The following is a 27,228-nucleotide window of genomic DNA, read 5'->3' on the forward strand; positions in this document are numbered from 1 at the left end:
ATGAAGCTAAAATAATCTTCTATTACTGGTCATACATTGTAGGAGCATGGAGCTCTGGAACTTTTCTTCTCACCTGAATGTGCATGCACACAGCTGCACTGGTGGGCTCCCAGTGTTTTTTATGCACAAATCACTCTACAGGTCGGAAGATTGTAACAGAACTTTTACTGCATAAATACTAAACTGAAATAATCAGGCATGTGATATTCTGATCTGGCAAATTAAAAGGCCTTCTCTTTGCAACGATGTCAGGATAATGACCATCAAGTGTCATGATGACATTGCATTTTGGCTTTTGCCAGTATGCTAATGTTAATCTGTTAACTGTAGTACTGAAATAAATTGAGTTTGTAGTACAGTAATTAGTAAAGTTGTAGAAAAGGCAAGTTTAAAAAAAAGACACTGACAGTCACAGAGAAGTGCAGTATAAGCATATTTATTGAAATTACATAATTAGTTAAAATGGTTAATCTGATTTAAGCAGTCACAATCAAATAATGACGAAAAACTTCTCAAAAGGCAAAGAAAGGGTGTTTATCTCTTGACCTGTGGTTGTATCGAAAGCATAAAACACCTCTTCTTTGTAAGTATTAACAAAGCGTGTAGCATAAAAGACCCCGCACACCATAAACGTACTGGTGACGGACCTCTTAAAGAGACGCGTCTTCCAGGTATGAGTGATATTGAGTGACACTGGCTCTAAACGGCTCACAACAATGTTGCTGTGGTTCTCATCAGTGACGTATATCACCCACACAGCAGTTTTCCATTATTCATTGCCACCCAAAGGTGTCCACAGAGATAAGATGAAGATTGCACAAGACCCTAACTGCTCCACCCAAAATAAATGAAGAAATCAGACTCAGTTTTCATCAGAAATTTCACCATAATGATATGCTTTTAAAATTCTGCTTCTGCCAAACGAAGCTGTTTATTCTGATGTTTGGCTCCCGTTTCTTCAGACATGAGTCAGTCTAATATTCTCATTTTGATGATCATCATCCCTCTAACTTTCTTTCAGGTAAGAAAGAAAAAATCCTTTTACAATTAACAATTTCACAATTTATTTCTGTAAGTACCGTCTCAAATATTGACAGCACATAAATTGTCTGTTTTTCGTTAGGGTATACTGGTTCTTGTAATAAATGTAATTTCCTATGATTTGGTCTTTACAGTCAGTGAGAGGGAAGGAATGTGTGTGCGATCTAAAAAATTCAGACCCTGCTTTCCCTGATCAAAAACTAAAGAAAGTAGAAGCCATGTCTGTGCAATGCATCGAGAGCATCACTTCAGAAAGGGTAATTGTTTTTTTTTTTCTCTTATTTTATCTGTTCTTCAAATGAATTGTAAAAATAAATAAATAAATAAATAAATACATTTTAAATCTAATTAAATGAATAATGTAAATGTAAATATCTGCAGATGACAGACTTGGACCGACTTTTGTTGGGTCTACAACAACGCATCAAGCAACTAGAGGACAATGTGCTCATGCTGGAAAAGGAGGATGACAAGAATCTTTATGGGGCCGTGTCTCTGCGCATCATTGAGTTAGAGTTTGCCGAAATACAGGACCTCCTCAACAAACTCAACAGGACCACCAACGATTACCAACTTCTCAATGTGCAGGTTGCAGGTCAGGTGAGTTGCTGTACAAAACAGCGCAACGATTTGTTTTCTTAAAAATAATATTTTATATACTTTATATATATACACAGCACTAGTAAAATAAATAAAGATTCTAATATAAATTATAAAACAACTGCATTTCAATAAATACTTTATTTTTAAGAAATAATATTAAATGATAATATTTTATGCAAGAAGCGATAAAATAGGGCATGCACATAAAAAATCTTAAATATGTTCCCTCCAAAATGTATATAATAAGAATACATAAAAAATTTAAGTGATATTTTTCTTATAGCTTGAAAATATAAAGGACACAATGGCAGAGCTGGAGAAGTTTGACAACATGCAGGTGATAAAGAAGGATCGAGAGAACCAGCGTTTTAAAAGGGACCTGGAACAGTGTAAAAATGATCTCAAGGTTACATTACCACCTCCTACAGTTGCCCCAGGTACACTAAAGATCACAATAATCCCTTAACTGATGCTTCCAGAGCATTTTCATTATTATCCAGCTTAAATGCTGAAGATTTTTAGTTCTGTGTTTTCAGGACGATGTGGTCTGGGTGAAGTGGTCAGTGTGGTGGGACCTAGAACGTATTCTATCACGGTATACAGCACCTCCTACCCTTATGGTGCTTGGGGTCGAGATGCAAACCCCGCTCCAGGAGACGAGAACAAGTACTGGCTGGTGGTGCTCACAAGTAGTAACGTATATGGCTACTATGTCCGTCAGTACAGCACCTTGAGTACACTTTTATTAGGTTTAGGACCAAAAGATACATACATATCAAGCTCCAATCCAACAACAAACACAATTCAGGGACCAAACATGGTCATGTATGCCAATGCTCTCTACTATAACTGTTACTATAAATACTCTGTCTGTCAGTTCAACTTGGCGACTCGTGCTGTCAGTACTGTGGCTTTACCTAGTGATACAGGTTACAATAGCAAGTTTCCATTCGCACACCTCGCCAACACATACAGCTATACTGATATGGATTTTGCCACTGATGAATCAGGCGTCTATGTTATTTATGCAACCACAAGCAACTTTGGAAATGTGGTTATCACTAAGCTTGAGACTAGTAGCCCACCAGTTTTGGGCCAAACTTGGAAAACGTCTTTGTACAAAGTGACTGCCACAAACACCTTCATGGTGTGCGGTGTGCTTTATGCTACACGTTACCTGGACAAAGAAACGGAACAGATCTTTTACTCTTATGACACGAAAACGATGAAAGAGCGCTTTGATTTGAAAATGAATATTAAGAAGATGCAGACTAATATTGAGTTTCTCAACTATGACCCCAGAGATCATTTGCTGTATGCCTACAGCGACGCCTACATTGTAACTTACGAGCTTGTATTTAAGTAATTTTCCAATGACTTGATTCAAGAAATTTGAATATGGCTGCATCCTATTTCACATACTGTCTGTACTGTATTGTATGCAAGGTATAATTGTATTCCAAAGAAACCCAGATAGCAATTTTTTTTAAAGTGTGTATTATTTGGAGGGTTTTTTACAAATAAATTGCAACAATTTTAAGGGGAATATAGAATCAAGTTTAAAAAATTTTGTTGTATTCATATGATTACTTGTGTCTTGTCTCGCCATACATTCAAAATTCTGTACTTTCACCATCACCAGTGAAGTATATACTTTTACTTTATAGAAGTATGTGAATGGAATTCCAGCTATGCGCACATCTTTAAATGCTCAGCTTTGTTACGTGAGGTGAAGAAATTCACAAATGTATCGCAAATTTCATTTCCTGAAATAAATGACAGCATGTATACAATGAGTGTATGGAATTACTTCTGTAGACACAGTACAGTACATACATAAAAAAATCAAGTTTTGTTAAATTATGACAAAAAGTCATTATTACATACACCACTTTAAAAGTTAAAATTAAAATTAAAAGTCATAGTTATTGCAAAGGATAATTCAGACATAAAGAGCTGAAACTGAGATTGTTGAAAGTCAAAACTGTGAAATGAAAAAACATTATGGCATACTTTTTGTCAGATTTATGATATAAATTATATCAAAGAATCTGAAACTTTTTATCTTTGATAATTGATAATTATGTGATTATTTTTGTCATAATCTCATAATTTCATCTTTTTATCTCATAATTATTTAGCATATTCTTGACCTTTTGTCATACTTCCAACTTTTTATCTAATAATCATGACTTGTCATAATGGCTAATTTTGTCGACTTCCTATGTCACAATTATGATTTACCAAAGCTTTACTTTTCTCCACGATATCCACTTCAAAACTATAAATATATATTTTGATATTTTATTTGTGCTCATTGTGAGTCGATACCAATTAAGCTACAAGAAAATAAAACAAAAGCCCTTATAATTTTTGTATATCCATTTTTATTGGTTGCACGTTCAGTTTTTCAGTACACAGACAGTGACAGCTTGTATATAGATATACATACACCATAAACACATTAGTTTATGTAGTTTTCTTATGGTAAAGCAGGTTAAGAGTGACACTTGCTGTATCTTTAGTCATATTTGTAACAACCAGCCCCCATCCAAAAAATAAACACAGACAACTTATTGCTTAATATAAAACAATTACTAATTGTAACAACTGTAATCATATTATTATTAATAATAATACTCATTGAAACCTCACGAGAATAGATGCAACACATGGTTAAATAAGAACTACTTGTATTATAAAAAAAGGAACTCAAAGGAAATCCAAAGTATAACAGTTCCACTTGACAAGGCTAGTGGTACGGACCTATTTTTAGATTTATTCCCTAAAAACAGCGAATATATACAGCATTGAACATAGATTGAGAAGGAAAAGGGTGCAAGGGAAGGCAGATGTGGCAGGTCAAACTGGTGTGAGTCCTGATTTAAGAAAAGGTGATATGGGGCCACATTGACAATACTGTACAGCACTTTCAAAGGACATTATACATTCAGGGCCCCCAGGCAGAGATCAGGGATCAGGAAAAAGTACACCTTTGAAAGGTGGGCATGCTCTTTATCTCTTAATAAGAGCTAACAACTGCATACTTCAGACAGGAAATCAAGAAAAACTACACAAACACAAGGTTGCATTATCAAAACTCATGCAAATCAATACTAGGAAAGAACGAGTCCATTCAGTCTTTAGGAGGAAACCCGTCAATATTTTGTGTTTGACTTTCACCCTCCTGCTTTGAACACCATCCTTTCGTTCCTCCTCTCCCTCTCTTAACTCTGTCACATTAAATGTTTATTCCATATCACGCATTCGTTTTTCTCTTTGTACAGTATCTACAGTACTGCGCCCAGCTTTGCACGGAGTGAGGTTGATCACGATGCTTTGCCTGGGTCGATAGCCCTTAAGGGGCGACTGGAAGTGTCTGTGAGGGGCGGGGCACCTTGTGTTTTGGGGGTTGGGTTTGTTGGGGTGGGATTTGCCCTACATTCTGAGCTTGGAGCATCATGCTCCAGAAAGCCCCGCCCCTTACAGACAAACATGCAGGAAACACCCCTGAAAAGTCGTAATTGTCGCAGAAAAAATGACATTCAGTAAGACAGAAAAGCGTGAGTGTGGAATGGAAAGTCAACGGTTGCTCCGCCCTCATAAGTCCCATGTTTACTGGATCGGCCAATCGGATCTCAGCTCATGTCAGTCACCTTTGGACCTTGATTCAAATAATTTAATTCATTAGTTTACTTGTTTGTTGGCTCATTCATTCATTTGTTTGCTCATTTGTACATTCATTCGTTCATTTATTTCTTTTATTTGTGCAGTTGTTTAGGTGGGGTTTTTCTCTCAAAATTGTGTGCAGTTTGTGTACATAAATCAATAGATTTTTCAGACTGGAAACAAACTGTAGACAAACTGCACATGTTATTTCACAGACTTTGATGCCATGTTTCTAGTTAATAAAATTGCAAATTTAGATTTTTTTTTAATATAACACCATACTTTGTGTTATATTACCTGATAGCTGCTGCTATGTAGGTATTTCTAACAAAAAGGGAAGTGAAAAGGGAGTGACATCAAACACCATAGTCAATCTCTTCATTTTTTCCACATTTGTAAAGTCATAAAAACACTATTGTTTTGTTCTGGGTTTTTTTTGCTATTGGAGCAAATGGGAACGCAAACAAATATTTTTTAGTGTCCATTTACCACTTTAAAAATGTATCAAACTATGATGAAAATTTGGAAATGTGACAAGGGTCACAAAAATTAAGTAAATTTTAATCTACAGATCTATAGTAAATTATGAAATAAGCATGCACTCAATATGGATCAATTCTAATGCATATGAATCTTTCAGTGTCGGTTATATGCAAGTTGCATGCAAGTAACGTGCTTTATGTATCCCCCAATTGTAAGTCGCTTTGGATCAAAGCATCTGCAAAATGACTAAATGTAAATGTTAGTACATGAATTGTGTGTGTGCCTGTTCTTGTGTATATATATATGTGTGTATGTATATGTACATGTACCCAAAAGCTCTGTTACCTTGCAGAACTCAGCCCTCATTGCGAAATGTGTATGTGTGCATTTGTGTGTGCATTTGTATCAGTAGCTTTGGTATATTCTTGTAGCGGGGCTGGGTGCTGTAAAGGAAGCATAAAGCCTTAATTCTGTACCGCTAACGACCTACAAACTCTATCACACAGGCTCTGCCTCAGTTGACGGTTCCGGTTTGGTTTGTGTCAGAAGCTGATTGTCTATAAAAAGGAGACCGTACAGAACCGATCCCAGGCAAAGCCGCTTTCATATGACGGAGAGTGGGTAAAAGGGTACTAGGTATGTCGTATTTAATTAAATGAGACTTGATTTGAAAGAGCACTTGATTGTATTAGTGTGCGTAATGTTAAAGGAATGGTTAAATAAAGCATTATAACATGAAAAAAAATACCTTCTAAGGCAAGTCAAGTCATACTTCTGATCCAACTTTAATGGAGAAAAACAGTTTAAAGCATTTTTCATGATACATACACTCCGAATGACTGAATGAGCTGAGATGATTAGCTGAAAGCCACTGTTTACTGGTTAAGAGATTTTTGCCCTCTTCGCCTATACAATCACTTTGCTTTCGCTCAAAATTGAGAGGGAGAGCTACAAATGAAACTTATAAATCACTCTGGTTTAAGAACCCTCCTTTCTTCTTTCTTTTATTTTGCTTTTTGCTGTTCCTCAAGACCAACCCATTCTTCCTGCGACCCAATCAATCAGTTTCACCTCAAAGACTGTCATAGGACAGGAATGAGTGAGAGCAGGGGTTGATGGGATTTGTAGTTTTGTCTTAGGAGGAGCTGAAGGCCAGAGGCAGCAAGCAAAGGGTGCAGAATACTGACACATAGAGTGTTAAGTAACCGCGTTACAAAGTTGGGGGGAAACTAAACATTGTTTTGAAGGGAAAAAAAGGACAGCATTTTACAGGTTAAAGGAATAATTCAGCTCGAAAAGAAAACCTCATACTAAAGTTCTTCTAAACCTGTATGGCTTTATTTCTTCTGTAGAGCACAAAAGATGTTCAGCAGAATGTCCAAGCAGCTCTTTTCCATAACATGGAAGTGGATGGGGACCAAGTGGCGTCATGCTCAGGTATAATAAAAGTGGTATACATGACCTGTGCATGACATTTCAGGTCTTCTAAAGCTAATTCACACACAAACACACACACAAAAAATGTAGTTATCGACTGAAATTCAGTTGTGGTCACCATTCACTTTCATTATATGGGAAATAGCTGCTTGGACTTTATTCATCTCATTTTGTGTTCTACAGAAGAAATTAAGTCATATGGGTTTCTAAAGACAACCGGGCAGTGGCGTAGCCACGGGTGTGCCTGTGCCACCCACAGTGGCATCTGGCACACCTAAAAATAGATGCGGAATTATTTTTTATAGTCTGAACAAAAAAATGTTTACTAAACTTGGGCTATTGTTGTTTACTTAGAAAATATATATTTTTTAAATCTACCCTTTCACGTGTAAGTTACAAATATTTTAACTGACCCCTTGTTTCCATGGCGACGCGTCATGATTGTCACGTGACACACCACAGCCACAATAACAGATGTATCGCTATTCGTTTTATTTCGTTTATTTTTTATTAAAATATATTCACAAACTTGCTTACCATGTCAACTATCTGAAATTCCGATTCTTCGTTTAAAAACCTTTATAAACTATCTTGATCTATAACGAGATGAGCGCTGCAGTTCAGAGTCCTGTCAGCCGGATTTAACGTACAGCACTTGAATTCCCCAGTTTCTCCCGAAATACATGAAATTAGTGGCTGTTGAACTGGGAGAATAGAGTAAACTTTATTGTTCTGCTATGTGTGTCTGATATATGAATAAAACACGTCTGCAAATTACATTTGAATAGATAGTTTTTGCTGCTTCCATAGACATCAGTGTGTATTTTACAAACTACCAATGTATTGTTTTACTAGTGATTATGTATATTTAAATGTATGAAACCTAAAATAAACATTATGCGGTTGAAACACTGCATATTAATTGAGCGCTGAACGCGTCCGTCTCTGGCTCAGCGCCAGCCAACACGCGAAAGCAGTTTGAATCTGGCAGTTCTGTGACGCCACTGAACATTCTAAATCATACTCTCAGGGGCACAGAAATAAGAATCCAATATATGGTGCAATAATGCTCAAAATGATAAAATGTAATATATCTGCCGAAATTCGGACTGCCAACCTATCAGCAAACAGCAGCTGACTGTGACCCCAGCAGCTACCCAGAGATCTTTGCCGCGCATATAAACCCTTACTGTCTATGATATAAACAGATCATTTTTGATTGCACATTACTAGCTAGCAATATTTCGCAGAGCTCCCTTCTTAATTTTTTTTTTTTTTAGCAAAAAACCTCGGCTTGATGGACAGCTGGACACAAGGCCTAAAGTTACACCTGATGAGGATGTTTCTTCCTCCCCTGTCCCAACATCAACAGACAGTGTTGCCAGATTGGAAATGTCCAAGTATCGTACCAGAAGTTCAAAATGATCGTATTTGGAAGAAAATTATCATACACGAGTCAAAAGAGTTATTTATCTATTCTAAACCAACTACATTTTGACACAACCTGCAAATTACCACTAGGAGTATGATTGGACGGAAGCAGTGCGACAAAAATACTATCCCATAATTTTGCACAGTAATCTGACAATAAATGTGGCACACCCAGATTTTCAAATGCACACCCAGAGTCTCTTTTCTGGCTACACTACTGCATCCGGGTGAGTAAATTATGGCATTTTTTTTTCATTTTTGAGTTGACTATTCCTTTAAGATGGCTAACACTAAAAAACTGAGAGAAAATGACATAGAAAATGGCTGAGAAAGAAAGCAATTTGAGACCTCCATTCTTCTCACGCCCTCCTTCCATGCCACGTCTCTCTAAATGTGTGCGTGTGAGACAGTGAAAGAGGGTTCAGCAGGACACTTCCATGGTGTGGCTGACCTGCCCGACGCCCTCAGTGCTGTCTGAGTGCGTGCATGCGCGGTTACGAGAACCATCCACAGAGCCGCCGCTGGTCAGAGAGGCCGTTCGCGAGCGAACAAGACGGGTCATACTGGCCGAAGGCACTGAGAAAAACAGAGGAGAGATAGAGATAGGGATGAATAGTCATTTCATATCCACAAGGAAATTTGCATGATGTGTTGTAGAGGAGGCAGGGCTGACATGCTTGAACTTTTTGTTAAAAAATGATTTCAGCCTCAAGCTGATAACATTCCACCGCGAATACTGACTCAAATCCAACTTAAAGAGCCAACCAGAATCTATATATATATATATATATACCCTTGTTTTCTCAATAAGTATTTTTCTTGTATATCTATACATTCTTAAGCAAAACAAAAACAAATAATTTAAGTAAAATTGTGTAGAAATAAGATTTTGTGAGATTCTGCACTAAAACCAAGAAAACTATGTGCACACACAAATACACACTGATGAAACAATTTAATTCCAAGGTGCAAATAAAATAAATGTTTTAGAAAAAAATACTATTTCACACTTTCTACTTCTCATTTTAGTTTGTATTTTTTAAGGATTTAATTCAGTGTGTTACTTGCCATTTCTTCATTGTTAGTAAACTGTGAAACTTACTTGCAATTTCTGATTAAAAACTCTCAAATAATGTTTCTACACTATTTTTTCAATTGTTTAATGGATGTTTAGATATTTGTAGGCAAAAATACTGTAATCGAATAAACACTTGTTCCAATGATACTTAGTTTTTTGAAACAAGAAAAGACTGTATGAAAATATACCAATATTATAAATATGTAAATAAATAAAATAAATACATATTTCTTTTAAAAAACAAGAATTCAAATATAAAAGATCTTCCAGCCTACAAGTGCTCTCTTAGAGGGGAGGTTTCTGAATGCATTAAGCAGCACGTTTCACAACTTTTTTATATAATTTTAAGCTAAAAAGAAAAAAGAAATTGCATATCATGCCATGATTTCATCTATGATTTTGTTTTCAATGGTACAGTTTCGAACAACTGCCATGCAGAGAGCATGAGAGCGCATTCAAAGCACATTTTTCCTTCAGAGGAAAAATCACTGATCAGTAAAGTAAATGATGAATGAATGGAAATATCAGTCTGGGAAGAATAAATACAGAAATGCCAAACAAGGGATTAGAAGACTAAATGTGTCATCTAAATGAAGAAGAGGGCAGGCGTGAACAGGAAGCAGGAAGTACCTGGCCCCCCACTCATTCTCCGATCCTTCATATAAGCAACTGAGAAGGGGCAGGAAAATACACATAGGGTACAGATTATACCAAATACAACACTTCCACACACACTTATTTGCTTGCATACACTCACAACTCTCTCATCATGGGAAATAGACACACAAGGGAGAAAGGACACACTGAACATACAGGATTGGTTTACATTTGGCTGAGAGAGAATCATCAATTTAACTGATTTGGGGTTCTGATTTACCCAGAAACATTATTAACATTGTTAACTTACTGTAACCCATTCCCTGCAGGAAGTACTTGAAAGCCTCGGTGAGTTTTCCAGGCTGTAGGATTCAAAACATTTAACATAGTTTAATTGTTAAACTAGTGTTTGACAAGCTTTAAATGAATGATAATACATTCATAAATAAAAAAAAATTCAAAAAAGATTGTAAGGACATTTTATTTACATCTATACAATGAACAATTCTGCTATTGTGTTCAGTCGCCACTGTAATACTATCAGAGACTGATCTGAGTTCAGACACGTCAAGCGGTCTCACCTGTGTAATCTGAGGCATTCCACCGGAATCAGCCATCTGAAATAAATCAAATATGTTTTTGAGAAATTATTTCTGAAATTGTACGTGCTAAAATGGTTTAAATTTGGCCTCTATTTTAACAGCATGTCTGTTCGCTTGCCTTTAGGAATGTGGTGTTGGTTGGATCCAGTTTAGAGTTGCACTCAACCTACAGTAGGAGTAGAAAACATTCATACTGTATTTTATAAATGTTTGTAAACAGATATTTATTGGGACATTTACAGAGCAGTACAAGAGAAGACGGAGAAATTGAAGTTCTACAGAAGGTATTTGAATGGTGGGCAGAAAGATGGATGTGTGTGTGTGTGTGTGTGTGTGTGTGTGTGTGTGTGTGTGTGTGTGTGTGTGTGTGTGTGTGTGTGTGTGTGGTGTGTGTGTGTGTGTGTGTGTGTGAGGTCTGACCCAGTTCTGCGTTACTGCAGAGATGAGTCATATTCCAGTGCTAAAGAAAGACAGCTGCGTAGACGCATTCGCCTGTGGGTTCTTGTTTGGACCACCGCAGACACAATGAAAACTCTCACCACAAGTGTCTACATCAGTCAATGGATGTGATAGTGATGGTGGGAACACATCTTTCCTTATGTATATTTCCCCCCAACCAATACTGTATTAAGTAATATTTTATTTAAATGCTAAATCTAAAAGTCAAATACAAAAATCGAAATCCTTTACTATATGTATTATATATGTATATAAACATTGTATGGGTCAAAATTATTGATTTTTCTTTATGCCAAAAATCACTAGGTTATTAAGTAAAGATCATGTTCCATGAAGATATTTTGTAAATGTCCTACCGTAAATATAGAAAAACGTAATTTTTGATTAGTAATATCCATTGCTAAGAATTAATTTGGAAAACTTCAAAAGTGATTTTCTTGCATCCTCAGATTCCTGTTATTCAAATAGTTGTATGTCGGCCAAATATTGTATGATCCTAATAAACCATACATCACCAGTGGTGTATTTGCTTTTCTAATCTCTCCTCCTGCTCTAAATCACTTCATTTTCCATGCATCATTTTTTCCTCTGTTTTTTATTTCATCCTAATCTCTTCCTCATCTTTCTTTTGTTTCTTCTGCTGCCACCTTTTCATCTTTCTCCACTTGGCCTGAATTACTCAAATCCGTTTCTTCTCTCATCCTCCTTTGGTTGTACCTCTCGCTCTTATCCATTTCTTCCCCTCCTTCATCGTGTCCCTCTTTTCCTCATCTCTCACCCTGTGTGTCTGATTAGATGTGATGGGGCATTGACCCAGCTTTCATATGTTAGATTAAAGGACCAAAGTGTGGAGTTAAAAATATCCAACACACACAAGCTGGCAAAGCCTGGGAGATCAAGTGCCATCTGCTCCCATGAGACAACCGGAAGAAATGCTGAGCGGATTGACTTGTCTCTGAATGACAATATACATCCAAGTTTGGGAAATATTACATAGAAACACGAGTTTATGTAAAGACTCATAGGAGAGAAAAGTTTGGAAGGAGGAACAAAACTTGAGAGACAAAAATGTGAGATTAAATATCAGGCACAAAAGTGGAACAAAGACTCACCACGCCTTCCTCAGCTGGAGCATTGTCACCAACAACCAGCATGACTGGGCACCTGCAAAAAGAGATTTCAGAATTATGTCTTATCATTTAGGCATATGTAAATGAGACGAATCATATTCTAATTAACTTAATTCTTACCTCAGGGTCTTAGCATTTAGCACAGAGCCACTGCGGTTCATTTCCAAATCCCTGCGGCTGTGGAAAAAAAGAAAATTATTTAGTTATTATTAATATTATATATATATATATATATATATATATATATATATATATATATATATATATATATATATATATATATATATTTATATATATTTTTTTTTTTTTTTTTTTTTTTTTTTTATTCTACTCATGCATTTCCTACAATGTTTTTTTATATAAAAGAGGTAATGGGCGGTTACCTGTTGTACATATTCCAGAAGAGCTGCAGGTTGAATTGGTTGATGGTGTTGTTGATCTGTTGGCGGTAAGTCTGGACCACTTCTGTGTTGCTCATAAGCTCTTCCTGTAATAAAATGAATGTTATGTTATCTAAATATTTAGCTTGAAATTCAACTGAACATTTTGGAAATTAAATCTTTGATATGCATTTATTATTTAAAAATTTGAAAAGTAGCTAAATAACTATTTTTTTTTTTTTTTTTTACATTAAATGTCCTTGAAATTAATGCATATATTGAAATCAATTTAAAGCCTTGAAATGCATTTTTAAAGGTGACTGTATACTTTATCTACAGTGAAACATAAGGAATGTAGATTGATATTGTACCTGGCTGAAGAGGTGGGCCAGGACAGTGTCTGGTAAAGTACTGGTGAGTCCTGACAATTTTGTGGCGGCCCAGTCGATCCATCCTTTCCCATTGGGGTCAATGTTGAGTAGAACCAGACCCTCGACAAGATCAGGGAAAATCAGCTGCAAGTAGAGAGCACAACTGAATTGCACTGAATGTAAATGAAAAAAAAATCTTGACTAGCATACAGTAAAAGGTTTAGATTTACTAACCGCAAATTTGGCTAGGATGTAGGCACCGGCCCCCACTCCAATACCAACAATGCTCTTGAAGCTAGGAATTTAAAGGAATGGATTATTATCATTAGATTAGATTATCATCACAGCCCATAATTTACAGTACAATCCAACCACACTCACCCGAAGTGTTGCACCACACTAGGAAGCATCCCAGCTAGCTGATCCATGGTGGGATACTGATACCTAGGAATAATATGATATAAAAAATAAAAAAAAGTATTATAGGCTTAAATGATATCTCGAGTTCTTATGGCTTTCTGAAATACTTGATTCTAATTAGTCATTCGGGGCATTCAACGCTTAAAAAATTCTCCATCTTTTAATACACATAAATGTTAACATAGTCCACTCATCCGTAACCGAAACCGGTGATACTCATCAGACTCACGCCATTGTGTTTCATCCAAACGCAGCTGGCGCCATCTTGTGTTTCAGTAATCCACGGTAGTGAAAATCACCTCAGAGGATTATTAATTACACTGTATTGAAGGGGTGCTCGTCTTGTTGCTAGGCCGACACTTTTGTTAGATTTTAAGGTAAGATTTTAACGCAATTTCTACTCAAATCAATATTTCATGTCCATGTTATAATTTATTTGGTAAATAGCTTTGTTATAAGTGCAGTATTTATTTGGTAAATAGCTTTGTTATAAGTGCAGTACTGCATAATAGTCTTACAATTGTTGCTATAGGCCTATTATTGTTTGATGACTGACTGTAACTTACAAAGTCTACCCCGCTATAAAAAAAGAAGAAGTTCTAATGGTTTTGACTACATATAGGCCCAGACAATTACAAAAATTAAAAAACATAAACTCTTAACAATTGTTTTTGGGCTATATTCCATTAGTTTAACATGCCACCAATAGAAGGCAACAAATTACCAGAGACCATATAATACATTAACCTTTTTTTTCAGAAGAGTATAGCCTATTCCTTACATATCCTGTAAAATGGCAAATACTGGTGTATATATTCATGTGTGTGTTCATCGTACCCTTGTGGCATCTGGGGGGCACCAATGTGCTGGCCTGGGGCGTCTACGTGGCACACCACAAAATGCTTAGTGATCTCCTGCATGTCTTCATTGTGGAAGAAGGTGTTGAAGCACAGCTTGTCTGCTCAGAGAAAGACAGCAAGACATTGTAGAAACACAATCGTATTACATTATTACCTTGGTAAAACTGTATCAGATGGTACAGAATGAATCTCAAGTTTTATACAGTGTTTGTGGTATTTACATGGTACTTCTTAAACAACCACATACTGTATAATACATTGTTATCCTAGATTATATTGGATCTCATTTGGTAACATCATACATTTTATAACATTACTGACTATAAAAGAAAACTTCAAATTTGGGGCAGTTCAGTAAATTGCGTTCTCTGTCCGCTCGTCTCTCATGCCAGAATCATTGAATCATGAAATAAAGAAACAAAACAAGTTCAGTGTTCTAGCTAATTGCTCAAGCGGCACTAAGAATTCATACCATCTCCCAAATCATCATCAAATGGTGTTTTGGCAGGTCTTCAAGCTATTTAAAGGAAAACATCACCCAAAAACACTGACTCATCCTTATGTCGTTCCAAACCCATATGCTGTTACCTATTCCATGGAGTACAAAAGTAGACATTTTGGAAGTCGTCCATATAACTTGTGTGCTGCAGAAGATAAAATAAATAAAATAAAATAAAATAAATTAAAAATGACCTTTCTCATGGTCTTGAACCAAAAAAGACTTGCCGATTTAAAGGTGCTGCATTATGGCATGAATAATATCCAAACTTCCCTACCCTATAGTAAGTGACCCAATTTTTTCCCATTGCCTCCCAGCTGTATTGCTCACTTTGCATTTTTTATATAAGCCATTGTCTGCTTTTGGTGGTCTGTGTCACCCTCTTGCTCTCTCTCTCTCTCTCTCTCTCTCTCTCTCGCTCTCGCTCACTGACTCATGTTTTGTGATGGAGGATGGTTATGCATACTAATACATGTATTCGCAGCGGAGTCAGAGCTACTCTATGCCGCAGTGCTGACCTTCCCCGCTCCCCTCCCCATCACTGCATGATGGGTATGTTTTTGTGACCTACATATTTCTCATGTACGCGCACTGCATAGGAATAAGAACCAGCAGACAATAACACACTTCAGGGCTAGATAATGTGGAATGGATAGATAGAGGAAGGAGGAGATTAGAAGGAAAGAGGAAGCAAAATAGAAGAAGGGAAGGGAAGGGAAGGGAAGGGAAGGGAAGGGAAGGGAAGGGAAGGGAAGGGAAGGGAAGGGAAGGGAAGGGAAGGGAAGGGAAGGGAAGGGAAGGGAAGGGAAGGGAAGGGAAGGGAAGGGAAGGGAAGGGAAGGGAAGGGAAGGGAAGGGAAGGAAAGGAAAGGAAAGGAAAGGAAAGGAAAGGAAAGGAAAGGAAAGGAAAGGAAAGGAAAGGAAAGGAAAGGAAAGGAAAGGAAAGGAAAGCCATGCTGTGAGTGATGTGAAGAGATCTCGGCCAAGGTTACGAGTCATTTAATTAAATCACATTGACAGACTGGAATTTAATATCAAGGTCAATAGCAACTTGGCCGACCTTTGTTCTACAAATGATTTTCTTGATTAGAAATTAATTCTTCTTTAATATAGCTACAAGTAAAAACTAGTTATAATTTACAAATGACTAAAATTCTTATATGTACTAATTGTATAATATTAATTATTAACAGTGTTTATATATATATATATATATATATATATATATATATATATATATATATATATATATATATATAATTTATTATATTTATATATTTTTTTATTTGATTTAACCTTTAATATATTTATTTACATATATAAAAATTGTATACATCATAAATTGATATATAACTATATATAACTTACTAATTCAACTAGCCTATTATAAATTGATATAAATACATCATATTTTAATAAATACATTGTATTACATATATATATATATTGCCCTATGTGTGTGTGTGTGTGTGTGTGTGTGTATCAATTCTATATATATATATATATATATATATATATATATATATATATATATATAATTTATGTAATATGTCATTTATATAATCACATTTAATAAAAAAATAAATAGATAAGCTTAAACTCATGTTCAAATATAAATGATCAATTTATTCATATATTGATGTAAATGTAACCATAAAATACTAAATCTATAAGCTCAGGTTCAAGCTAGTATGTAGTATGCACTAATCTCCAAGAGAGCCATGTTTGTAAATATTATAAATCAATATAACATAAATACAAATATATATGATATAAATAAAAAATATAACTATAAAAACTAAGTAGATAAAGCTAGTTTGTAGTACTAATCTCCAAGCCATAATTGGGTTTGTCTTTTTTAATAATTAGTATTTTTTGGTGTACTTTCGGGGGGGCAAAAACTGCCTCAGTTTTTGTTCCATCACATACTGTACGTGGTGCTGAGATCACTTGCCACCTGAGATCAGCTTCATCTCACACTGCATGCAATCTGTTAACAGAACTGAAAAACTGCAGTCAGCTGGCATCCAAAGTACAGCTCTGATCACAGCCCACACACATCACTTCCAGGGGGCTGCTCTTTGAACACGCACATATGCAGAAGTACACACACTAACAGAACTATCTCTTCTTGTTTGTGAAGATGGGGACATTAACTCCAGGTCAATGCTTGGAGACAGATGGTCTACCAACACAGAAATCGTGCAGTACATGTTGCTTGGGGTATTTGAGAGAAATGTGGGTGTAGTTTACCTTGGTACACAGGTGTACACACACACACACACACACACACAAACTCTATTTACTTACGGTTGAGCCCAACATCATGGTAGGTCAGGATAGCTGGCTTGTTTCCCTTGGGAGCCCCGCGGATCACCACATGCAACATCCCATAAGGGGTTTCAATGTCATGTTCCTACAACAACAGAAAAACAACAATTTCAGCAAACAGTCTGAGAAGGTCCAAGCCGGTCCTGTCCTAATAACCAATGACCTGAAAAGGATCTCTTGAGAGGCATGGATTGTATATAACATCTAAACTGTAGTTGAGTCAAAATCTGCTCCTTAGTAATAACAGTTAGAAAAGTAATTTTTTTAACAGTATCTATTTATATGTTTAGATAAAAGGTTCTGGTTTTAAGAGACAATAAAAACAACTCTGAGCCAAACAAAACCTCTCCTTTCCTGGAAAAAAAAAAAAAGATAAATAAATAAAGAAAATTTTTCAAAAGTAAATGCATTTGTGACAGCTGAATGTAACATTTTGTCTGTCAAAAAACGCAACACATGAATATTTATGAGAAGTCGAGGTCCAGTGAGTAAACGCATTACCTGGAAAAACCCCACTACCAGATGTTTTGACTACATCATCACTTTCCGAAAAGGAGAAAATGGTGTAGTGAGCGGCTTCAACATGTTGTCTGTCAGAGGCTGTAACGTACCTTATACATAACGTACGTTAGAATAATTTGTTCCTCACCCACTGATATTTACAGATTTTTATGTTTTCATTTTTTTGGTTTTGAAGGACGTAGACATCTTCCCATCTGAGAAGATATGATCTTCCCATCATATCTTCTCAGTTCTTTAAAATATTAAAGGGATAGTACACACAAAAATGAAAATTATCCCGTGATTTACTCACCCTCAAGCCATCCTGGGTGTGTGACTTACTTCTTTCAGACAAATACAGTTTAAGTTAAAAAAAAATTCTGGTTCTTCCAAGAATTATAATAGCAGTGAATGGCTGTTGAAATTTTGAAGTCCAATTAATTGCATAAAAAAATGCTCCACACAATTAATAAAGGCCTTCTGAAGAGAAGCAATGCATATATGTAATAAAAATATTCAAATTTAAATCTTTATAGACCGTTACTTCTAGTTTCTGCTAACTAGCATACAATCATTTACAAGAGAGTGGCATGCATTGCTTCTCTTCAGAAGGCATTTATTAACCATGTGGAGCACTTTTTATGATGGATGGATGCACTTTATTGGACTTATAAATCTAAAAACAGCCATTGACTGCCATTATAAAGCTTGAAAGAGCCATGACATTTTTAAATATAACTCCAATTGTATTCATCTGAAAGAAGTAAGTCATATACACCTAGATTAGCTTGAGTGTGAATAAATCATGGGGTAATTTTTATTTTTGGGTGAACTATCCCTTTAAAATAATTATTAAAGTTGGACAAAATTGTTTAATTTTAAAATAAAAGATAATACTTTTTTTACATCATTTGTTACATTTAATTACTCCTTAGCAGATTCTGACTTACAACAATCAACTACTTTCAATGGGTAAAGAAAAGAAATCTATTTAATCAAGCATGGCAAGAGTTAAAAACCAGACTAATTAATATCTCATTAAGCATCTCTGATCCCTGATTCACTGCACATGGTCATGTAACACACTTTTAATTGCCTCTTTCAAAGGCATTTTAATCTGAACTGACCCACATTTAGTTTATTCTGAGCTGAGGAGCGATGGATGTATGTGTGCATGTTGTTTTTTCTTGTCCTGAGGATTATTTCAGCATCTCTAGCTTTCCAGTGTTATGCACAAATCCTAGCAGACACCTCACAGGCAGCCCACTTCTGAGCTTAACGCAGAGCCACAGAGAGACAGGAAATAAATCTCCCGTGGGGTTTAACCCCCTGTCACTTGGTGTTTTTGATTCTGGAAAAACCATGGAAGGTCAGAGTGGATGCAACGGCCTTTGCATGTTTGTCTGTGAGTTTAGGACAGCTGTTTGTGTCCCTCTGTGTTTAGATCGAGATCAAATCTTGTGACAGCTGTCACTGTGCTGCAAAATGTTGAGCATGTTTTCTAGAGAGATAATATGCAACAAACACTGACAGGATAAACAGGAAATTTGACCTAGATTCAAAAATATTATGCAAATATGGGGCAGGAAATAGTAAAGCTGTTCATCGTCTCTAAAGAAAATCTCTTGTCGCTGCTCATTTTTCATTCTCAAGGTCACACAACTGACCTTGTATGAGGATTTTTATGATTAGATTGCAGACATAAGATTTATCATCAGCACCGCATGCGCAAACACACATTTCTGAACACTGTCCAGGTTCCTGCAGAGGTACATCAGAGTGCACGTAGCACACGTGTCAGTGTGTTAGTGTGTCAGTGCAAATGGCCACCCGACACATGACTCGGCAACACAATTCTAAACACACTTTTGTAAGATGGAACATTTATTGCTTTGTATCTTTTTGTTGTTGTGGTTGGTCTTTTGGTCAAAATATATTTTAATTTTTTACTGATCATTTTATATATAAGTTTTTAGTTGTTTTAGTACAATGATTAGCCATGGTTAATTAAAATAATCATAGATTATCATGAAATGATAACAATCAACATCAAGAAAATTTAAAATGTAATTATTCCACAATTACCAGATCAGTAGGTCAAGCTAGTTAATTTTGTAGAAAAAAAAAAAACTATTTTATTATTATTATTATTCTATTAAATATTATGACACTTTTTTTACATTTACAGAGGATGCTGATTTAGTTATTTTTTTAGTTGAATAATACGTTATTATAAATACAAATAATTTGATATTAGCGATTACAATAATTAGCTATCAGGAACATAAACTGTAAATGTGCAATGGCATTGTTTCACAATTATAAGTTCAGTCTTGTCATTTCTGACCACAATGCAAATCAGAAGCAATTTATTTAACCAGCCAAACAACAATGATTATATAGCGTACAAATTATTATCACAAAAGCATTGTCTCTCACACACTATATTTACACAGATATCTCACTCACCCCATCCCAGCACTCCGGCATGGCTGCTTACAGATTGTGTACGCTTGCTTAAAGGTGTATATTTGAGCAGGAAGAAGACAAGGTCCTCTCCGGGAAATCGGACTCGGATGCAGGCAACCAGAGAGATGCTGCGGTTGCTACGGCGTCTCTTTGTCTCTCATCGTTCTGGTCAGGGTAGTTTTACAGTGCTGCCTCCCCTCCCCCGGCACAATTTCATACCCCACCCCTGTCCTCTCATTGGCTGTCCACAAAAATGGCTGCCTGTTATTGGCTGGGCTTTGTGTCACTCTAAATCTGTTGTGTTCTATCTGCATTTGTCCCATATTTGCAATCTTAATCTTCTGCATGCCTTTTATATAGATATTCTATAATTGTATTGCAATTTAGCAGCTTGGTTTTCTATGAATAGAGTGTTTGTGTCATTGTTTACAATTTACTCCATGTTTAAATGCTTCTGCATATGCTTATTTACCATTCGAAGTCAGTGATAATTTCATGGCAAGGCTCTTGCATGAGTTGTGTATGTGACAGTGTCTGTGTATGTGCACTCCGACATGAACACGTGATAGAGCGCTGAGACATGTACACATGAGGTACATGGCCCACTTTTGCGACAAGGATGTATTTACGTGTGCTGTATTCTATAATAAACTACTCCTTCTGCCTAAGAGGAGCATGCTGACTCAAATGCATCTTTTGAGTTTTCTCTTTGGACATGGAAGATTAATCTCAATTTGTGGCTGACTTGACTTTTGTCGTCTCGCTTAAACGAACAACTTCTATCTCCCTCTCTCGATTGCAGATCTCATGCACTGTGTAAATACAGTTGCATTGTCATTGTCATAAAAGGATGGACTCCACCCTCCACCTCAAACCATACACATTTGCACATACAGAACAGACCAAAAGTTTGGACACACCTTCTCATTCAAAGAGTTTTCTTTATTTTCATGACTATGAAAATTGTAGATTCACACTGAAGGCATCAAAACTACGAAATTAACACATGTGGAATTATATATGGAATTATATACATAACAAAAAAGGGTGAAACAACTGAAAATATGTCATATTCTAGGTTATTCAAAGTAGCCACCTTTTGCTTTGATTACTGCTTTGCACACTCTTGGCATTCTCTTGATGAGCTTCAAGAGGTAGTCACCTGAAATGGTCTTCCAACAGTCTTGAAGGAGTTCCCCGAGAGATGCTTAGCACTTGTTGGCCGTTTTGCCTTCTGTCTGCGGTCCAGCTCACCCCTAAACCATCTCGATTGGGTTCAGGTCCGGTGACTGTGGAGGCCAGGTCATCTGGCGCAGCACCCCATCACTCTCCTTCTTGGTCAAATAGTCCTTGATGCTTTCAGTGAGACTCTACAATTTTCATAGTCATGAAAATAAAGAAAACTCTTTGAATGAGAAGGTGTGTCCAAACTTTTGCCCTGTACTGTACATGTTAACAGGTTAAGTGCTTAATGTAATGTAACAGGCATTTTAGGGCACGAACAAAGTAAATGTAGAAATCATCATTTAACAAAATTTTTATGTCTTTTTTTAAGCCTTGAGTGCCTTATTGTTATGAAATGGTTACTGCCCATCCCAATATGAATAAACAGTACAAAACTGATAGAATATACCTTGAATGCACTGTAGGTTGTGTAAATGTGTCACAAAAATGTAATCTTTAATCTTTTGAGGTTGAATTCTCATTCTAAAATATTATTATATATTATTGTATTTAACCAAAATCTTAACTTTTATTAATAATGTAAAACAATTCACTTTTTAACATGCAGCTAATTTTTAACAATGATATTACTGCAATATATATATGTATAAATGTGACATTATAAATCAGATTTGCCAATACAGTCCCCTTGTTCAATATAATATTCCAGACAACCATATATATATATATATATATATTGGCAAATCTGATTTATAATATATATATATATATATATATATATATATATATATATATATATATATATATATATATATGGTTGTCTGGAATATTATATTGATATATTATATTGTTCATTTTTCTTCCTTGGCATTAGGTAACCGTATTGCGCTAGCTAACACCTATTTAATTATGTGTTCTCCATCACAATTAAAATCTCTCACTTGATGATCGTGCAGCTTACAAATCCTATCATCTGACTCCAACCCTCTCCGCTGTTTGGATTTCTCACTGTTTTATTCAAATTCTTCTCTCTGTGATTTAGTCCTATTTCTGTCAGAGGTGTGAAGAGATGATGCAAACCACGAGACAGCGACAAAACTGAGGTGATAAAGTTTTTATACCTCAACTTTTATCTCAGTAGTTTGACTTCAATTACAATTTGATCTCTGTAAATTCAATTTGAACTCCTAGAGCACAATAAAAGCTGAAAGAAATTGAATATAATTGATGAATTATTGAAATGTTGGATGTCATGTTGTTGACAGTTAAACTACCAACAGGCTGGTACTACAGGTTGCTCTAAGCGCTCTGAATAGGATATTGATTGGAACTACGGTCATAGCAGCACGTCCATGTTTTTCATTCTCTCTCACGCTCTCTCATTAACTGTAATTGTTAGCACATTCCAAACAATACGTCTTTAATCATCAAATGGAAAAAGGGAATCATGAGGCTATGTGTTAGCCACACCATTTTAAATGGTGGCTTAAAATTATTTCAAGGACTGGCTGTTTTCATAGAAATCTTGAGTCAATATCAAAAATGCAAAAAGAAAAAGTCACAATACCTTCCAGTCTCCTTCTGCCACAAAGGTCTCACAGTTTTCCTGCAGGGACACAAAAGTTCAGGTTCATCAAAGCCAAAACACATTCGTTTTAATATGCTATAACAAATAAAATAGGCAGCAACTGGAGCAACACTCTGCAAGGTCCCGCCAGCGAGGAAAGACTTTCTGTGATGGAAACATTTACTTGAGCTGTTGTTTCGAGAACATTTAGTTTTTGTCTAGGGTGTAAAATGTACTGAGAAATTATACTTAAATTAAATTACAGATATCAACATTTTACTCCGATATCACAGTTTCCAGTCAAAAACATTTAGAGTGAAACCGAAATGTTTCTCAAATTTATTTGTTCAATTTAGAATCAAATATTTTAATTAAATTTGAACTTGATTGGATTTCGAGAGGAAATTGTAAAGTGGAATCTAGATTTACATCATGATGACCAGTGATATACTTTTTAAGGAGTATTAAAGTAATTTTCTTCTTTAAAAATTTAAATAAGAAGAGCTGCAGATATTTATTTTACACTGAGTAAAGTAAACATACCCTAAAATAATACTGCATACAATAATAAAGTATAATTACTCAAGTACTTTACACCCCTTCTTGTTGTTTCATAGGCATTATTGGTTAGTATGTGGGTGGCTTAGCTGGCTTCAGATCAGCAGCTATTTGTGGAAAGACAAAATGTGCAAGCTGAGCTTGCTTCAGTGCTGATATGAAGCCTGTTTAACTCCATTATACATTAAAGTACAATGGTTAGCATTTTGATGGCCTGAGCTGGTCCAATACCAATATTAATGAGTAAAGACACTGTTAAGAACACAATGTGCTATGGAAAAAAAGGTGAAATGAGTACAAAACACAGTTGTAAAAGAACAGCTTGAGAACAGGACAAAATCTCCTTGCCAAACAACTGTATCACAATACAGTCACCAGAAGAATAGCATTAAAATCCATCTCATTCTTCTGAAAAGCCAAGGACACATGAGTTAGCACACTCTACATAAGATAAAAACAAAGCATCCATTTTGGAAAAGCAAGTATCACTTACAATGTGATTCTTGTGCAGATTGGCAGAAGCAGGAAAAAACCTTAATAAATAGGTTAGTGCATGCAGTTTGAGCTGTTGGCAGCAGAGAAGCAGAAGCAGTTTTAATGTCGGACCAGCAGGTGTCACTCCTTTTCAGGATTGAAACTCTAATGCAGTACTTCGAGAGTGCAAAAGGGGGCAGCCTTATGGGTAAATAACAGTGTGCTGTTTTCTTCTTGAGGAATTGAAACTTAAAGCTTTGTTTACATTGTGCATAAAGCTGATTTGTGTTTCATCTTAAGCAATGCCATTTTGCATCCATAGTCAGACTCTAGCATATCTACAGTACACAAATTCTGCCATTAATTAACCCATGAGACTTTCATTCATCTTTGGATCACAAATTTAGATATTTTTGAAGAAATCCGAGAGCTTTCTGACTCTCCCCTTGACTGCAACACAACTACTATGGTCAAGTCCATGTGACATCAGTGGTTCAATCGTAATTTTATGAAGCTATGAGAATACATTTTGTGTGCAAAGAAAACAAAAATAACATGCATCTTGGTAGTCTCGTGAATGTGCATCAAATACTGACATGGAAGAGAAGAAATTGTTGAATAAAGTCATTATTTTAGTTTTCTACAAAAAGTATTCTTATAGCTTCATAAAATTGAGGTTGAACCACTGATGTCACATGGACTATTTTAACGATGTCCTTAAAACTTTTCTGGGCCTTGAACGTGTCAGTTGTGTTGTTGTCTATGCAAGGTTAGAAAGCTCTCGGATTTCATCAGAAATATTTTAATTTGTGTTCCGAAGATGAACGAAGAAGCAGATGTTGTTGATGGTTTTTTTTATACACTATTATCATGTCTAAAGCAGTTAGCTTAAGAGAATAATAATAAAAAACGATAAACTAAAATAAAAATAAAAATATTAATAATAAAATGACACAGGTAATCCACTGATCATTGTTTAAAACTGTGCTAATGCTAATTAGCAGTGTGTCTGAATATAAACATTGTGCCAAACAGAACATTTCTATGTTGCACACGTCACAATTTAAAATCTGTAATTTTCCCCAAATAAGACAGCATGTGAAACGGTGAATGAGTTTTTTAGTAGAGAAAGAGGAAATATCAGGTCTTGTTTGGTCTTTTCAAACAGAGCTGCACCTCAAGTAACAAAGGACTTGAGAGAAATTAGTATATTTTAGTTGGAAACATGGACGTGCTCTGTGCAGTAATCAGCCTACCGGGAAGTACCCGCTGGTCCGACGGCGCGTCAGGCCGAGCCAGTGTTGAGCGATGGCATGCCAGCGTTTTGGGGGACGAGCCGTGGGGGGGGGAGGTGTAGCACAGGGCAGCGCGTGCACACACTGTCCTTTGGCCTGCCACGTTACACACAGACACAAACACTAGTTACAGCAAACTACAGCAGACAGTGCCCTCAATAGGACCGGAGGACAATGCTTTGGTGGCGGAGGTGAGAAGCTGAAGAAAAAATTATGATATGCATAAATGGTACTTTGTGATATGTGGGGAATATTAGCAGCAGACACAATATCCACACAATAAGCTGAATGAATGAACTGCCATGACTTCCAATCATTTGCAATTAGTTAATGTGCACTTTTACAATCTTTTCATAGATTACACTTTGACAAAATGTTTAGATCTGAAAATTAATGGAAAAATATTCAATTCTAGATTTTTTTATGCTGAGAAAATACAAAATTTCTAGTTGATGACAACTAATGTGAACATATATTACTTTATTGTTATGTTTTTGCCAAGAATTTATAAAATTCCTGGCCTGGAAAATCACAATTTTTACAATTCAAAATAATACAAAATTTAAAATTCAGATAAGGGTTAGAAATTACAGTAAATTGCATCATTAATCAGTGGATTTCAGATGTAGTAGCATCACGCAAATGTCTATTATTAATTGTGCTCTGAGGAATATACACTTCTAAAGAAAAGCAAGAAAGTAGTTCACCCCTTGTTGTCCAGTGTCCTAAATGTTAAAATTTTAAAGACATTTATTTTTACTAGCATTAAAACATTTCATGCTTTTCATTTCACATTAGCTTAACACAGATGTGTGGATTAAGATGAAATGTGGTATTTGGTGAGCATAGATAAATCCTTTATCATGCACACACACATCCAATTTTTTGTTCTCTTGCCTAAAAACAGGGGGCCATTTTTAACTGGTCTTCTATATTTAGCTATACACACACACACTCACACACACACACACACACACATATACTCACCATCTCTGTTTCCTGCCCCCTGGATTCTGGCAGTAGCGGTTTCTCTTCAGTGAACTGCTGATCCTTCATGCCAGCCATCCTGGAGAGCAACCTGCAATCACCATGGCAACACACACACCTGAGATTAACAAGGCTATTCGACAGCAAACCAAAATCTAATCAAATCTGCCTGTTGCTCCAATAATGAAATATTACCTACACCACTCAAATCTTGTATACAGTCCCTGCTGGAAAAATCGGATCGCACCAGCTTAAAGACCCAATGATATCAAAATTGTAGTTCCTCATGATATCTAAATTGTAGTTTTGTGGCTTTTATTCCATGTCTGTTAGCTTTGAGATCATCTATATTATAGAGTATTCAAAAAAGCTGACTAAATTAACTTTAATCAGATAAACGCATTTCAAATGGACAGAAATTCTCTAACCGAAAACACATCACAAATGTTGATGACTCATCCTGCACTACAGATTTTTGTCCAATCAGATGCTCTCTAAAATCCAAATGTCCCTCCCCCTTATACCACCTGCAGCAAATAAACAAGTGCATAGGTTAATGGCTGAAACGTAACCTCTTCAAAATGCCCTGCCCAAACTTCCCGTTTCAATAGGAAATATGTAACAGCTGCGCTTGTTAAACAATTTCCCAGGGGTCTTTAAGATGGTAAAGCTGGTCAAGCTGTGTTTTGGAACATACAGTAGCTAAGCTGCTAGGTTGATACCAGCTAACCATGGTTGCTTCCCTTTCCACTCTCTAGTTCTCTATGGAAAGAATCAGTATATCATAAACACGATTTCCGGC

General features: G+C 36.0%; 2 protein-coding genes across 9 annotated transcripts in view; one reads left to right on the forward strand and one right to left on the reverse strand.

The window, feature by feature from the left end:
* Positions 1 to 27,228, reverse strand: part of ndrg4 (NDRG family member 4) — a 52,028-nt gene that overhangs the window by 18,291 nt on the left and 6,509 nt on the right. For 2 of the 8 annotated variants that reach the window (XM_059536592.1, XM_059536590.1), the window contains 17 exons: positions 26,427 to 26,517; positions 25,401 to 25,535; positions 23,113 to 23,151; positions 17,370 to 17,475; positions 14,539 to 14,659; positions 13,663 to 13,725; positions 13,516 to 13,576; positions 13,282 to 13,425; positions 12,914 to 13,017; positions 12,651 to 12,707; positions 12,513 to 12,564; positions 11,060 to 11,107; positions 10,921 to 10,956; positions 10,650 to 10,701; positions 10,373 to 10,411; positions 8,878 to 9,240; positions 6,597 to 7,439 (listed from right to left, as the gene is read on the reverse strand). In XM_059536592.1, the coding sequence (XP_059392575.1) occupies positions 9,086 to 9,240; positions 10,373 to 10,411; positions 10,650 to 10,701; positions 10,921 to 10,956; positions 11,060 to 11,107; positions 12,513 to 12,564; positions 12,651 to 12,707; positions 12,914 to 13,017; positions 13,282 to 13,425; positions 13,516 to 13,576; positions 13,663 to 13,725; positions 14,539 to 14,659; positions 17,370 to 17,475; positions 23,113 to 23,151; positions 25,401 to 25,535; positions 26,427 to 26,504 (1,290 nt within the window). In that variant the 5' untranslated portion in view covers positions 26,505 to 26,517 and the 3' untranslated portion in view covers positions 6,597 to 7,439; positions 8,878 to 9,085. Of the gene's footprint in view, positions 1 to 6,596; positions 7,440 to 8,877; positions 9,241 to 10,372; positions 10,412 to 10,649; positions 10,702 to 10,920; positions 10,957 to 11,059; positions 11,108 to 12,512; positions 12,565 to 12,650; positions 12,708 to 12,913; positions 13,018 to 13,281; positions 13,426 to 13,515; positions 13,577 to 13,662; positions 13,726 to 14,538; positions 14,660 to 17,369; positions 17,476 to 20,360; positions 20,524 to 23,112; positions 23,152 to 25,400; positions 25,536 to 26,426; positions 26,518 to 27,228 lie in introns of those variants that run through there. The other 6 variants (XM_059536596.1, XM_059536594.1, XM_059536591.1 and 3 more) reach the window with 5 other exon arrangements.
* Positions 914 to 3,431, forward strand: LOC132124741 (olfactomedin-4-like). The gene is made up of 5 exons (XM_059535896.1): positions 914 to 1,021; positions 1,176 to 1,298; positions 1,423 to 1,641; positions 1,928 to 2,081; positions 2,181 to 3,431. Exons 1-5 carry the CDS (start codon positions 965 to 967, stop codon positions 3,008 to 3,010), a joined length of 1,383 nt encoding a protein of 460 aa, XP_059391879.1. The 5' UTR covers positions 914 to 964; the 3' UTR covers positions 3,011 to 3,431.

This window comes from Carassius carassius, chromosome 43, assembly GCF_963082965.1.
Source record: "Carassius carassius chromosome 43, fCarCar2.1, whole genome shotgun sequence".
Classification (NCBI taxonomy): Eukaryota; Metazoa; Chordata; class Actinopteri; order Cypriniformes; family Cyprinidae; genus Carassius; species Carassius carassius.